Genomic DNA, 16,247 nt, shown 5'->3' on the forward strand with positions numbered 1-16,247 from the left:
TAGTTAAAGGTAGTTTGAGTTTATGAATAATCTTGTGATGCACTAGTAACTTTCCACCTCTGATCTGTCAGTTTTCTCCTCCCTTCCCCTCTTTGCCCTACTAATGTGTAGTATTCAGCTTTTCTAAGCTTGACGCTTCTCAGAAAGAGTCTGGTATGACATTACACAGGACACATTTGTATATTTAAGCTTGCTAAGCTGGCTCTTGAGGTAGTTGGCGTTGCCTATAAGACATTCTTTTGGAAGACATATACAATTGCTATGGAAGTTCATAGAGATTGCATTTGATTTTCTTCTGTGGAAAAGAGAGTCACAAGTGTGACTTAATGTGGTCATAATACAATGTAGACTGGTTACTATAAGTGGAACTGGGTTTAACTTAGTTACATTGGCTCTATCACCCAGTGCAGATTGTGCAATAGAAGTTTTGGTTCAGAGAACTCAACTGAAATAGTCTTTATTGATTTATGCTGCACTTGGAGAAGACTCGTCACTAACATTAAATGGGTTATGAGGAGGGTAAAAGATTATGGCAAATTTGATATTGATTTTTGCTTCGGAAATACTAATGGATGCAGCCACTCTGAGTTATGTAGGCCCTTGTCATGAGTGCAATAATAAGAAAGAAGTTGCATCTATATAGCACCTTTCACAACATCAGAACATTCTAAAATGTGTCATGGCCAATTTAATACTTTTGAAATGTAGCCACTGGAGCATTTAACTTGCACAGTTGTGGCTGTCATTTAATGTCTCACCCAAAAGCCAGTAGAGCACTCCTTCAGAATGCACTTAACTGTCAGCCTGCCTGCAGTCACTATCTTGGGACAAGATAGTGGGAAACTGCAGCTATCTATGGGACCAAGATCCAGCTAAAGTCAGCATCGTTGGGGGAAGTAGGGATAAAATTGAGGTCAAATAAAGGACTGCTCGTGGTGCAACTTCCTGTAGGAGGATGCATTTTAATTGGGATTGATGGAGATATACACTAGTGGAGTTAAATCTAATTTAACTCCTGTTTTACAGATGTGCACGACTCTAAATCGGACATCCAGGTGAACCCTGCCCTCAGTGCAGTACACGTGTCTTTCGCAACGGTTGGAGCCCCGGTACACAAGAGTTTCGCAGTTAGGAGGAAGGTGGAGAAAGTTGGATTGATGAACTTTCCAGTGGACACCAATGGTCTCACCATGGTTAAGGTCTAAGAACATGAGCGCCTTGGAACACCTGACCCATCCCTGTATATACAGAAATCTATTGCCGTTATGCAGCCAGATCCATGAGGAAGGGAGAGGAGGATGTTATAGAATGCACACATTCCAGTGGTTATTAACGGATTGAATGGGTACCTAATCTTCAGTTCTACCTGGACACAGCTGCGCTTGCCAAAATGGAGAGGATGGCTCTGCATGTAGTCTGTGTAGCTTTTATAGGAAACCTGGTAGTTTTGAACCACAAAGGGTCAGAAAGCTATTTCTAAACTTGCAATCTATTTGAAATCTGGGGTGGCAAACAAAACAGTTAACATGTGTACAGCTAGATGTTAGCAATCATCGAAGAAGGACTGACTGAACATAGATATTGGCTTGTAGGTGTGTAGGCAGGCACCTGAGTCCTGAAAGGGGAAGATGGGATTAAATTTAAAAGCAAGGCTGTTATTCTTGAGGTGTGTGAGTACGTTTTCACAGAAACCCCTCCAGCGTACATCAACTTTTAACTTATCTCATTACTAATTAATCTAACAGATGTATTTAAATAAAACTGACTCTGAAAGCCAGTCTGGAGTGACATGGAAAACTCAACAATATATACCAAGGAAGTCTAAAATGTAAATGAAAGAAGATCAGTTCAAACAATGGTGTTGGATGACAGCTCACTAATGTCCATTGCCTATTACTGGTCAGACATGGAATGAGATCAAAGCACATACACAGATTGGTTAAAAAGAATCATCACGTAACATTATTAAGGGGTCCTTTTCTCTAACGACTGACTATTGACAGTAAGTTACTTCACCCTTTGAGTGTAAATCTAACTGTACTTACTATTTTCATGATAAATGACATTTAAAAAAGAAAAAAGATGTGTGTAGATCATTGTGTAGCGACAACAGTTACCGTGAGTTATGGATCGTATTAAGGATTAATTCCCATTTCAAGTCTTGGGGCTGCAAACAAATCAGGCAATATCTGTACAAGTCAAGGATAACTGAAAAATAATTGAACACAAACATTGTATTCACTTTTCTGTATTTAATTGTTTGGAGTTTCTTGCCACAGCATTGTGTGCTCATATGTTCAGGATACCTTTGATTGTCATGTCATTATTGAGAGTCTGGTGCAGTCTCCACTGTTTATATCAGGGGCATTGTTCCTCACCCGGTTTGCCCGCTATACCTGATGGACAGTAAAAGTGTCCGCATCAAATAAACATGTTGGCCATAATATTTACAGAGAGACGGAGGTGGCAGGGAGTGCAGTTATGGGAGAGGGACACCTGCAAATCCCAGGGACGTGGATATCCTGCCGAATTTAACAGCAGAACCTCATTATCATTTTCATCTCCCATTTCCCGCCTGGCAACTGGCCAGATTGACGGGCTGTCAGCTGGGAAAGCCAGCGGTGAAGGGCCGCATCCTGGGATAATTGGGGAATGGTATCCAGCAATCAGGAAAGACCAGACCTGTGAGGGATGGAGGGAAAGGTCGGTGGTGGAGGGGGCAATCACGGCAACAAGCAGAGGCTGCAATTGGCAGAAGGGAAGCCAAACACTTACTTGAGGGTCCGGGAGGAGGTCCCCTGCTCCTTCTGGCCCACCTGTCATGCTCTGAACAAGCACTTATTTCGTGGAGCCAGCAGCTGCCGCCTCCCTTACGCTGCCATGTTCCTAAGCCTTGCGAACCCAGCCAGCAGCTGCTAAATTGAAATCAGGCTCCCAACTGCACTCTCCAAGACAGGACACGCCCGGGACGCAACCAGTCACTGTAGGAATGGTTAGCACCATTTGCCCCTTGTAAACAGTTGCCCATGATAAGTGTTTGTGGTGGTGACTGTAATTATCATTCCAAAACAACCTCTTGTGCATAACATGCACTTCAAAGTGGTATGCTCAGTTCTGAAGCAAACTTGTTTTTTTGGAAATAGCTGATTTCTGTTTTTTTCCCAATCATCGGACAAGTCCCCAAATCCCTGTAAGCAAACCTAGTTTCACATTTAGGCGTGTACATGGCGGGACAAGATTTTTAATTTTTTTAACTCCCCTTGCTCCCCAACCCCAACCCCAACCCCAACCCTACCCCTGTTTCTGTCCATCATGAAGGGGGCAGGGGTGGGTATTGGTGGTAGGGGCATAATAATGATCCCTTTATCTCTCTCAATTTTTGAGACATTTATTTCCTGTACCCTAAATCAAATTCTCATCTAGGAGCCTTGCTTTGCCAGCCTGAATGTATTACAGCACATAGTTGTTAAGACGCTGGCTATTTAACTGAATTAGGTTGGCTACAGAGCGTGACCAAACATTTAATATAGTTCCTATAGGAGACACCTGTTCCCTGTGTTGACCACCATAGGGACATTGGCACTTGCCAATCTTTGGCCTGTGCACTTCTCAAAAGAGTCTGACAGAATGGCAATTAAACCCAAATGTGTTATGCTCAGTTCTGAAGCAAACTTGTTTTTTTGGGGAAAAAAAGCAGAAATCAGCTGTTTCCAATCTGCAGACAAGTCCCCAAATTCCTGTAACCAAACCTAGTATCAAATTCAGGAGTTTAAAAAAAAAAATTGAAGAAAACAAACTCACTCTGCCCTTAATTGACAAAGGCACAGAAATGACATCTGGTAGCATTAAGAAAAAGCTGACAATTATATTGCACCTTGTCACATCCTTGGGACGTACCAAAGCACTTCATGACCAATGAACTAATTTTAGTCATTGTTATGCAGTTGATCATGACAATTTGCACAAGATCCCACAGGCAGCAATTGATGACCAATTTGCCTGCTGTTGTTGGCTGCTGCTGGTTGAGGGAGGAATGTTGACCATAATAGCAGGAGAACACTCTGCTCTTCTTCAGAAAGTGAATATTTTGGATCCACCTAAACAGATAGACAGAGCCTTGGTAACTTCTCATCAGAGAGACCTCAATAGTGCAATACCCCTGCACTGCCATCTCATTCAGAATTACGTGCTCAAATCCTAAAATTTTGCTTGAACCCACAACTCCTCACTTTGGTGAAGGAGGGCCATTGACTGAATTAAGTTGGCAGTAAGGGGATGAGCTGGATTACACTCAGCTGCAGTTCAGCAGGAAAATAAGACATTACATTTCACAAGTGACAGCCTTACATCTGTGGTAGCACTATCAGACGGAGGAATCAGAGGTTGTGAGTTCAAGTCCCACTCCAGGGACTTGAGCACAAAATCTAGGCTGACACTCGGAAGTTCCGTGTTTTGGATGCAATGTTAAACCAAAGCCCATCTTCCCTCCCAGGTAGACATAAAAGATCCTATGTCACTCTTTGAAGAAGAGCAAGGGTGTTCTCCAGGAGGCCTCAACCAATATGACCCAAAAACCCCAGATTATCTGGTCATTATCTGTCCTGTTTGTGGAGGCTTGCTGTGCACAAAATGTTTCCTACATTACAACAGTGATTACACTTCAAAAGCACTTCAATGGCTGTAAAGCACTTTGGAGCATCCTGGATGCTGAAAGGTACCGTTCTTTATCTTCTAGTAGTCCCATCTAGTAATTCTTTCTATAATACATCGATCCTTATAAAACAGCTTGACTTAACATAAGCAGTGTCACAGGAGATCCAGTAGTATATGTGAAAAAAAGTCTTGTATTAGTGCATGTTAATCACACTTTGATGTAGAGCAAAACAATCTTTAAAGAAAAGGAATCAGCTAACCATTTCTAGCTTGGTTCTTTCAAATGACAGCAGCTCCAATTAACCTTTAGTTGATTTTAGGCACTTACAAAGTCATGCATTTTTGAATAAAAAATTACATGTAACTAACCTACACAAGTAAATGGTTAATAAATGTCTGACACAAGAGTTGGTTTCCATGCCCCTTCACCTTCTGTACAAATGGGGCGCAAGCAAGAGGAAGTGACAAATTACAAAGAATGAATTGTCTATACAATTGTGCGTTGTATTAGAAAATAATAAGCTATAATGTGTTTATTTGGTCAATCAAACACAATAGAATAGGAAGTGATGACCCTCCTGACAGGAAGCACTAATTAGTTCATGGCGCCCATTAAATTTCAGTTGGCCACTGATTGAGCAAAGATATACAATGATGCATTTTTCATCATTTTGCACTATTCAATTTTAGTCTAAATTGTTTATCACAAATTCATCCAGCTGGATTAAAGCAAGCACAAGAAAGCTTCCTGTTCTAATCAGAAAGGAGAAAAACAGTAATGTCGACTCATCATATATGAAGATCACCTCAGACTGCCCTTCTTTGCTTGGCTGACCCTGCTCTCACTGTTCAACACCATGCACTTTTTAAGTTTTTTTAGATTTAGAGATACAGCACTGAAACAGACCCTTCAGCCCACCGAGTCTGTGCCGAACATTAACCACCCATTTATACTAATCCTACACTAATCCCATATTCCTACCCCATCCTCACCTGTCCCTATATTTCCCTACCACCTACCTATACTAGGGGCAATTTATAATGGCCAATTTACCTATCAACCTGCAAGTCTTTCGGCTGTGGGAGGAAACCGGAGCACCCAGAGGAAACCCACGCAGACACGGAGAACTTGCAAACTCCACACAGGCAGTACCCAGAATTGAACCCGAGTCGCTGGAGCTGTGAGGCTGCGGTGCTAACCACTGCGCCACTGTGCCGCCCACTTACTCCAGATAAAATGTGTCACTATGGGAACATGTATGGGTTCCACATAGGCTAATCTTTTTTGGCTATGTGAAACACTCCTTGTTACAATCCACTCATCATTTCCCACCACATTGACAGTTTTGCTGATGTTCCTTCAGTCTGGAGGACTTCATTGACTATGCTTTCCTTTTCATTGACTTCTCACTTTTACATGGTCTGTTTCTGTGTTTGTTGATTCCTCTCCCTTCATCTATGACTATGGGCTTTCCACAACTATCTTACAAACCTGCATACTCCTACAATCATTTGGATTGCTTTTTCACATCCTATTCCTACAAAAAACTATTGCCTTATCTCAGTTTCTTTCTTCACCCTATCTGCCCTGATCCATCAGCAGAATACTTGAAATGCTCATTTTCCTTAGCTGAGGATTTCCCTGATCTTTGACTGGCAGAGCCCTTCACTACATTCACCTCATTTCAGTCACAACCTCTCTTTTGTCTTACAACAAAGTCAGGGTACCTGATGCCCTCACCTTTCATACCACTAGTATCTGTATCTGAGAGATCATGTGATAGTATGTTTTGCCATCTAAAGCATGATGTTACCACTAACCCCTCATTTCTTCCTATCTCTCTTTCTGTCCACTCTCTTTTGATTCAATAACATCGCATTTGCCTTTCACCATGCTTTGTCTACACCTCAACTATTTCTTGCACAGCAATTTAAATGTACCTCTTCCAAATACTGTACTCATCCCCAATGGGAAGACTAAACACAGAGTAGAGCCTGCTTTGCTAAATATTTCCATTCTGTCCATGTATGGTTCTGACACCCCCGTGGCACATCATTTCAACTAACTCCCATTCAATTCTGACTCGGGCCTTTCTGTCTTTGGCCACTTATATTGTTCCAATGGAGCTCAACACAAAGGCGAGGAACAGTTTCTTCTTTGGCACTCTATTGCCCTCCAGTTAGAACATTGAATTTGGCAACTTCAGCCCACAGTATTTTGCTATACTTACCATCCATATTCTACTTCATTCCCTCCCATTTTAGAGCTGTTTTACTACAATCTTGGTTTTCTACTGCCTTTTCACTCTCTGCTTGAGACAATGAAGGCGGCAATATGGCCTAGCTTACCAGAGAAAGACCTCATAGTCCTCCCAATTAATTCTCCAAAAGTACCAGGGTTTTCACCTTCACTGCTCTACCCAACAGTCAATCTCATGTGTGTCCTACACTTGTGTAAGTTTCGAGTAGTGTTCCAGATCTGCTTTTCCATTAGCATTTATTATTTTATACACCATTATAAAATCATGGCTCCATTTATGCCTGTCCAGGTCACGAAGGTCCACATTTCTCCAGTCTTTGCTCAGTACTCTGACACTAGGGGCTGAGTTTTCCGAGACCCATTGGTGGTGGGCATGGAGGCGGGGAGCCACATTGGGATGTCTTCCTGATGCATTCGAGCTGCTGGGGATGTTTGCTAGGAGTGGCCTGGAAAGCGTTTGGCTGCCCACTGCACAGAGGCAGGCAGCCAATTTACATGCTTAAGACCTCAATTAGGGGTGATTTTGTCACACCGCTAGCATTTTACCAGGGGCGGAGCGCACCCCCCTCCCCCCACACCAATTGCGGAGGCCGACAGCTCCATGGAGGCAGTCTCCTTGCGGCAAGCTGCAGGGCTATCAGAGCCAGAGGCTCCAAGCCCCAAAAAGGGGGCTGCCAGCAGGAAAGGGCACACCTGAAGCCCAAATGCTTCCACTAGAGGGGTTTCTCCTACTCTCTGGGGGGCCTACTGGCTTGACCCTCTGATTTTCTCATATAAATTTGCATCTGTGATCTTGCCTCTATGTTGAAGCATCCTCATGGTCTCCGACCTGCCTTAGCAGTACCCACCTCTCTTAGTGGGGCTGCAGAGGTTCCAGAGCTCTCTGATTGGACCAGTAGCAACAGAAGCTCGTTAAGGATGGCGAGCATGGAGGCATCCAATTAGGAGGCTGCCTCTGAGGAGATTGCTCCACTGGTCTCACTTCCAGCAAGTACATGCTCAGGACCCCTATTTGGTCCTGGCGCCGGGGTCCCGAAGCCCAGGAGAAAATCCTGCCCTAAGGCTTAGTCTTATTGCTGAATCTGTTCCAAGACCTCGCAGTCACTCTTGTATCTTGGTGACCGTAACTAGACACAGTACTCAAGATGTGTTCCTACAGGAACACTATATAGTTCAAGCAGGATTTCTTCTGATCTGTATTCTATTGTTTGGTTATATACCTCAGCATTCTGTTTGATTTAAAAACAAAATACTGCGGATGCTGGAAATCTGAAACAAAATCAAGAAATGCTGGATTCACTCAGCCAGGTCTGGCAGCATCTGTGGAAAGAGAAGCAGAGTTAACGTTTCGGGTCAGTGACCCTTCTTCGGAGTTCCGAAGAAGGGTCACTGACCCGAAACGTTAACTCTGCTTCTCTTTTCACAGATGCTGCCAGACCTGGCTGAGTGAATCCAGCATTTCTTGTTTTTGATTCTGTTTGATTTGTTGGTTATTGCTCTTCAGTGCCTGGCCATGTTGAGCATTAAGTCAGCTAAAGCACTGAGATATTTCTCAACTTCATTCTTAGCTAATTTGACATTACTTATGGAATACTCATAGTGAAAAACTGAAGTCCATGCTGTTTTACATTCAAAGATATGAAAATGTCAGAGTGGAAAAGACCAACAAGTCCATCTAGCCTATCACATACAGCGGTGATGCCTTATGCAACCTGATACACCCCTCTCTATCAATGTTCCCTCTAAACTGTGTGTGTGCACGGCCACGCTGCAATGGGGAATGTGGTGCGCAGGGAACAAACAATGTTCCCTTTAAGACGCATGCATGCGTGGCTGTGTGTCAAGCTTAAAGGGACCGCATAGTGCAACATGTTGATCGTGCACAGCAAACAGAACTGAGAGGAAAAACTGCTCTCTCAACCCATCCAGAGTCTTGTAATCTCTTGGGCGAGGCAAAATTACCAAAGAAAAACCCAGGACAATTAGAAAAGAGATATATGAAAAATTTGTCGCCAGCCTTTTTGGATGATTAAAACAGTGCAGGAGACCACATTAACCCTGACTTACATTATTGGGAATCTACCTCTTGTACAACATGATTTCGTCCCCAGACAGAAATAGGTCCAGCTCTCTCTTGAAGGTATACGATGCATCAGTGTTCTACTGGTCCATTATTTGCTGGAAAGAACCATCAAGCATTCAACCTTATGTCTGCCCTTACATGACTTGTAGTTGTTACTCTTGGTCCTCACTTAGCCATCCAGTTCAATTATAGGATTGTAGTGTATATTTCTTCCCTTCTGCTCTCATTATACATACAAGGAATGGGTGAACATTTCTTTTGAACTGGCTAGTAATAAAATGAAAGCTGTTCTTTTTCTCAAGCCTATGAGTTGAGACAGGATCATTGGCCGGAATTTTACAGTGGGCGGACGGGAGCCAGACTCTGACATAAATGTCGGTGCCAAACCTGCTTCCGCCCAGCCTGGGGATCCGTCCCGTATTTTACGGATCCCCAGGCTTTAATTGGCCCGAGGCGGGACGTCCACCCACTTGAGGGAGGAGGTTCCACCTCAGTGAGCTGCCGGCCAATCAGCGGGCTGGCAGCTCTTAGTCTCAGCAGCGCCACCAGGAGCAGTGGCCACTGCTGGAACTGTAGCCTAGCCGGCTTGGATACCAAAGAATTGGGACTGAAGGTATGTTTGGGTTGCCTCACCAGGGTAATCGGTCATGCCCTGGTGAGGCTAGGGTGGTCGTTTGGGGGGAGGGGGGCATCTTGGATCCCGGGGTTGGGTTGGGAGGCAGGGGCGGCCCTCAATCGGGCACCCTGTGCCTGATTGTCAGGCACCCCCCCGGGGGTGCGGAAAGGCCGGCAGCTATAGCTGGGCGGTCTTTAATGTCCACGGCACACCCGCTTGTAAAATACCCGTGGAGGCGGGCGAGGGCCCTTAAGTGGCTGCGTGTCAAGCTTAAAGGGACCGCATAGTGCAACATGTTGGTCATGCACAGCAAACAGAACTTAGAGGAAAAACTGCTCTCTCAATGCAGGTCTTGATTGGCCTCGGGCGGGCGGGCTGTTTCTCACCCGTGCCCCCCTGCCCGACCTCCGTAAACTTGGTCGGAGGCCTCCTGGAGCCTGCCGCTCAATTTTACGCCGCCCCCATGCTACCATCTGACCCGCTGGGGCAGCGTAAAAGTCCGGCCATAGTGTCTGTGACCAAGTAAACCAAAATGTTTGATCTGCCTATTCATCAAATAAAGAGAAGCAGATTCTGAGATATCTGGGGAGGGTCTAACAAGGAGAGGGAGGTGGATCTGGTATATGCAGAACCTCAGCCTGTCCATTGATGATGTAACTAGAGTGTCCGTCCCTGCATGGGAGGGACTGAGAGGGGGAAGAATTTCAGTGCAGAACCTTGTTACCCATTTTGTCTCTGTACCCTTGCCTAACAAAAATCTACCAATTTCAGTTTTGACATTTTCAATTGACCCCCAGCCTCAACAGCATTTCAGGGGAAGACAGCTCCAGATTTCCACTATCCTTTGTGTGAAAATGTTCTTCATGACATCACCTCCCGAACGACCTAGCTCTAATTTTTAGGTTATATCCCCTTATTCTGGACTCTCTCCACCAGAGGAAATAGTTTCTCTTGATCTACCTTCTTAACTCCTTTAATCATCTCAAATACCTCAATTAGATCACCCTTTAATCTTCCAAACTCGAGAAAATGGTCTATGCATCCAGTCCTCATAATTTAATCCTTTTAGCCCAGTATCATTCTGGTGAATCTGGTGATGTGGTGCTTAGAACTGAACGCGATACTCTAGGTGTGGTCAAACCAGAGCTTTATATAACTGGGTATCACAAGTGCTTCGTGCCATTGTTAACTAACATACCATTGTGTCCTTTGTTCTGCTTTTGATTGACAGTTCTGTAGCCAGAAGTTGCCTGAGCTTTGGAATAAATATGACAAGCTTTCACTAGTATCATACAGATCATCAGTAGGTCTGCATATGTCTGGGTTTGTTTGACACCTTTTTTGAAACCGGACAACATATTAAACTGTTTCTGAGGATTCATCTAATGATCATTAGCTCCTCCATAATTACAACTGTCAGGCAAGACCCCCAACAGCCAAGAATGAGGAAAATTTATTTCGCCACATGAATATTAGCATATCAGCAGACAAATCCTTCAAAGGACAAAGGAGCTATTCCCTGCTCCAATTTAATCCACAATGGACTTTTGATTACCAGACATTGAAGGTGGAAAGGCTAGCATTCCAGGTTAACTGCTAAAATGGCTGAATACATAAACAGACGGGTCGGACCAGTATGGTCACATGACTGGCTGACTGTTGGAGTTTTTTTGAATTTGAATTTCCAACAGGGATTTTGAACTTAGAAAGCTGGTTTCACCTGGACTGAGAACATCTCTCTCCTGTCTGCTCTCATCTCGCTCTCACCAGCTTCGGAAACCATTGAAGACATATGAACTCCAAGAGAGAAAAATCTCCTACAGTGAACAAGGTTTAAGAAGAATACTGGGCCCCAACGAAAAGAGCTGTCTACAATAAAGGACTCTACGGCGAGCTCAAAACACAGAAACAGTACTGTACAGTATGTGTGTAAACTAGAGTACAGACAGTGATCATTTTATATAAATACTGTATATTTTATAATAATTAATCAGGACATTCCTGGTCCCTGCATCTCAGCTGCTCACTGGATAAACTTGCAGCAAATAATTCAACCTGTAAAGCAGGAGTCTAGGTATAATGATATTTTCTGAGCCTTCGGGTGATTGCTGTGTTTATTTTAAGCAATACAGTTACTGGTACAGTGTGACACAACCTGTCTGGGCACAACTCCATGGGTTTCTGTTTAACTCGTGACCAAATAATCACTGACATCACGGCTCTAATCTTCATCTTTTTAAACAACCTTTCAAGTCCAATTAATATTGTGTGTGTCCGACGCGGACCCGGCCCGACCCAACCCAAGTCCGAACTCAACACATGTTGTCGGGTCCCTTGCAAATCTCATTCTTTGTCTCTTTAGTAGTTGATAAATATCATCCATCCCTGGAGATTTTTTTTTTCAGGCTTTTTAATCTATATGACTTCCATCTCATTGATGTCAAAGCTATTAATTTTACAGGGATTATCATGATTTATAGAGAAATGCCATTAATACTTCCCGAGTGGAGGTAGAATTATTTACTATATTAACAGTTTATGTTATTTTTTTCCTCTTTATTTGATTTCTGATTAATTTATTCATCCATTTAGGGTTACTTTTGTTAAGCTTCTTGATCTCAGGTATATACTTATCCTGCATGCTCAGCATTATGCCTTTAAAGGTGTTCTACTTGTTCTCGATTGAAGTGCTGTAGAACAAGTACCTTCAATTTTCTTAAACTCCGCTCACATTTCCTACAAATTAGCCTTTATAAACTGATACATCTGATTCCTGTCCTTGGCATTTCTAAATCCCATGTTGCATCAAAACTTGATCATTCTGCAGTCACTCTCTTTTCCCAAGGGTACCACAACCTCCTTGTATAATATCTCGGCTACAGAAAATGATCAAATCCCATCTGTATACATCAATCAACACTTTATTACCTCTTACCAGCTTTTGAAAAACGCCTGTTCCCAGGTTTTAAACTCTTAACCCATTAAATGTAATAGCAGTTCTCGTGCCTGAACTCATAACCTTTATCTGCTTTACTCCTCTGCCCTCTTTGTTTTGTTCAATACTATTAAGGGGCTCCTCTATCTTTCACCTCCCAGTTCTGATGAAACATTGGCCCTTTCTCGTTTCAGATGCTGTTCATTTCCAGCAGTTTTTATTCCTATTTCAAACCTCCAACATTTGCATTTTTTCTTTTCTTTTTTTATCAAAACAGTGACTGATGTCTCTAAGGATTGGAAACATTTGTCCTGTTTTTTTTTTCTCTGCAATCCTCTCCTGACCTGGATATTCTCGATGACAAACAAGTGCAGTTGAATCCTGATTAACACAGAGCTGCTCTTGCAGTGCATGTTATGACTGCACATGGATCTCTAAAGACCCAAAGAAAACCAAACGTCCTACAAATCATGTACACAACCCACAGTGAATGTTAAAGCTCAGTTGTGGTAGGCAGCTGTTCTCATTCATGTTTATTGAAGTAGACTGTTTACTGAATCATCTGTCTAGGGCGACCTACATTTGAGGCTTATTTTGACACCGATGTACAGTGTAAATAAAAATGACCCATTTGAAAAGTTTAAGCTATAGTCCTTCCAAACTTACACTTCTGTAACTAAATCTACAGTGGTGTGTCAGCTTCCCAACCAAAGAGACATAGATTTAAATCGCCTTCTCCAATAACACTCAATTGCATTTGAATGCATTGTGCAAGTCCTGCCATAATAGAGCGATCGTGAAGTAATCCGTTCCGATGGGAAGAACCAGCCTCATCCCACCAAAAGCATCTTCATTGTTCAACAATGCAGCACTGACTTTGGAAAATCCCAGGCACATGCAAAGTGTAGTAGAATCTGGAATTCTCTTCACTATAAGGCTGGGGGCCAATTAGAGCCTTTGAGGCCGAGATTGTTAGATTTTTATTGGGTAAGGGCATCAAGAAATATGGAGTGGAGCGGGTAAATGGAGTTGAAGCACAGATCAGTTATGATCTAACGGAATTGCAAAGCAGGCTCGAGGGGCTGAATGGCCTACTGCTGTTCCTATGTTTTTAAGGCCCAAACTTTTTTTTACGGACAGTGGAAGTATGTTGTCAGGGCACAACAGAGTTGGGAACTTGAGAAAAGAGCTAAGGAAAACTGTACTTGCTTATTTTCAGAGCTTTATTACACTTAAGAATAACAGGTCAAGGATATCCACTAAAAATGTTCTGTGGAATGGACCCATTACGCAGCAAGGTGATATGAGAATGTCTTCAGCCATGAACATTACTGTTTGCATATGGTGAGCTATAATCTCACTGTGGTTGTCAGACTAAGTAGAAAATCAGAGTGAGTTATGAACTCCCTAGCAAACAATTCAACCATACCATTGGCAGAGTCGTGCTGATGAATCCTTCTGGGCTTGTGGATCATGGTGTCCTTTAATGAATGTCCATTATAAAGCTATGAATGTCACTCTTCCTTCTGCGTGACAGTTCAGAAATGAAATACCCATTTTGAAATGTTGTTTTTTCCCTTTGTGTCTTGGAATTTTGCACCATTTCCACTTTTTCATAAATTATGCTCACTCTCATTAAATGATATATTTGCAAAAGATTAGTCTTCCAATCTGCTATTTTTTACAGGTGAAATGAGCCAAATATTGGTATTTATTACATTGTCCATGCAATTAATTTAAATTAGTTTAATTCGCTACTAAAATTGAACAGAGATACTTAAAACTCAAAATGGAATACTTCAAAAGTAATCTATTGACTGGCATTCTTTGGGACATCCAGAAAATGTGAAATACACAAAATAACTTCATGTTCTTCTCCTACTTTCTTCTGTGCAGTGAGTGGGATTAGAGTATTCCTAGTCCGATGCTGCAAGAGTGGATTAAATGGCCAACATCAGAATATAATTACCATCTTGTCCTTTCAGGGTCAGCTATTTTTTTCTAGTTGTACAGATAAATAAAAGGCTTGCATTTGTATAGTGTCTTTTAAGAACTCAGAATGCCCCAGAGCACTTTACATAAGAACATAAGAAATAGGAGCAGGAGTAGGTCATTCGGCCCCTCAAGCCTGCCCTGCCATTCGATAAGATCATGGCAGATCAGCCCCAGACCTCAACTCCTCTTTCATGCCAACTCCTCATAGCCCTCAACTCCCCAATATTTCAAAATCTATCTACCTCCTCTTTAAATACTTTCAGTGATCCAGCCTCCACAACTCTCTGGGGTAGAGAATTCCAGACATTCACTACCCTCTGAGAGAAGAAATTTCTTCGCATCTCAGTTTTAAATGACTGTCCCCTCATTCTGTAGCTATGTCCCCTAGTTCGAGATTCCCCCACTAATGGAAACATCTTCTCAACATGTACCCTGTCAAGCCCCCTCAGAATCTTGTATGTTTCCATAAGATCAACCCTCATTCTTCTAAACTCTAATGAATAAAGGCCTAACCTGTTTAGCCATTCTTTATAAGTCAACCCCTTCATCCCAGGAATCAGCCTAGTGAATCCCTTTTGAACTGCCTCCAATGCCAGTATATCCTTTCTTAAATATGGGGACCAAAACTGTACACAGTACTCGAGGTGTGGCCTTACCAACACCCTGTACAGTTGTAACAAGACTTCCCTATTTTTAAACTCCAACCCCCTAGCAATAAAGGCCAAAATTCCATTTGCCTTCTTAATCACTTGCTGCACCTGCATGCTTTTTGTGTTTCATGCACAAAGACACCCAGATCCCTCTGTGTTGCAATTTTTTGGAGTCTCTCTCCATTTAAATAATAATCTGCCTTTTGATTCTTCCTACCAAAGTACATGACCCCACACTTTCCTACATTAAACTCCATCTGCCAAGTTTTTGCCCACTCACTCAACCTATCTATATCCCCTTGCAGATTCCTTATGTCCTCATCACAACATGCCCTTCAACCTATTTTTGTATCATCAGCAAATTTGGATATATTACACTCTGCCCTCTCCTCCAAGTCATTAATATAGATAGTAAATAATTGAGGCCCTCGGACTGATCCTTGTGGCACTCCACTAGTTATGTCTTCCCAACCTGAAAAAGACCCATTAATCCTGACTCTCTGTCTTCTGTGAGTTAACCAATCCTCAATCCCTGCTAATACATTACCCCCAATACCGTGAGCTCATATCTTGTACAATAATCTTTTATGTGGCACCTTATCGAATGCCTTCTGGAAATCCAAATACACTACATCTACCAGTTCCCCTTTATCAACTCTGCTTGTTATATTTTCAAAGAACTCTAGCAAATTTGTCAAACATGATTTCCCTTTCACAAAACCACGTTGACTCTGTTTGATTGCGTTAATCTTTTCTAAATGTCCTGCTATTTCTTCCTTGACAATGGACGCTAGCATTTTCCCAATGACCGATGTTAGGCTGACTGGCCTATAGTTTCCTGCTTTTTGTCTCCCTCCCTTCTTGAACAGGGGCGTCACATTAGCGGTTTTCCAATCCGCTGGGACCCTCCCGGAATCCAGTGAGTTCTGGAATATTTCAACCAATGCCTCCACTATCTCTGCAGCCACTTCCTTTACAGCCAATGAAGTACTTTTGAAATGTAATCACTGTTGCAATGCAGGAAACACAGCAGCCAATTTGTGCACAGTAAGGTC

The 16,247-nt window shown here is 42.7% G+C and overlaps 1 protein-coding gene across 2 annotated transcripts in view; it reads left to right on the forward strand.

Moving 5' to 3' along the window:
• The window catches only part of robo4 (roundabout, axon guidance receptor, homolog 4 (Drosophila)), a 160,462-nt gene extending 158,280 nt beyond the window's left edge, over window positions 1–2,182 (forward strand). The window contains exon 20 of one of the 2 annotated variants that reach the window (XM_068053837.1): window positions 1,027–2,182. In XM_068053837.1, the coding sequence (XP_067909938.1) occupies window positions 1,027–1,205 (179 nt within the window). In that variant the 3' untranslated portion in view covers window positions 1,206–2,182. The remainder of the gene's footprint in view (window positions 1–1,026) is intronic. The other variant, XM_068053836.1, reaches the window with a different exon arrangement.
• Window positions 2,183–16,247: the final 14,065 nt, after the last annotated feature.

The sequence above is a fragment of the Heterodontus francisci genome, chromosome 22 (assembly GCF_036365525.1).
Source record: "Heterodontus francisci isolate sHetFra1 chromosome 22, sHetFra1.hap1, whole genome shotgun sequence".
Classification (NCBI taxonomy): Eukaryota; Metazoa; Chordata; class Chondrichthyes; order Heterodontiformes; family Heterodontidae; genus Heterodontus; species Heterodontus francisci.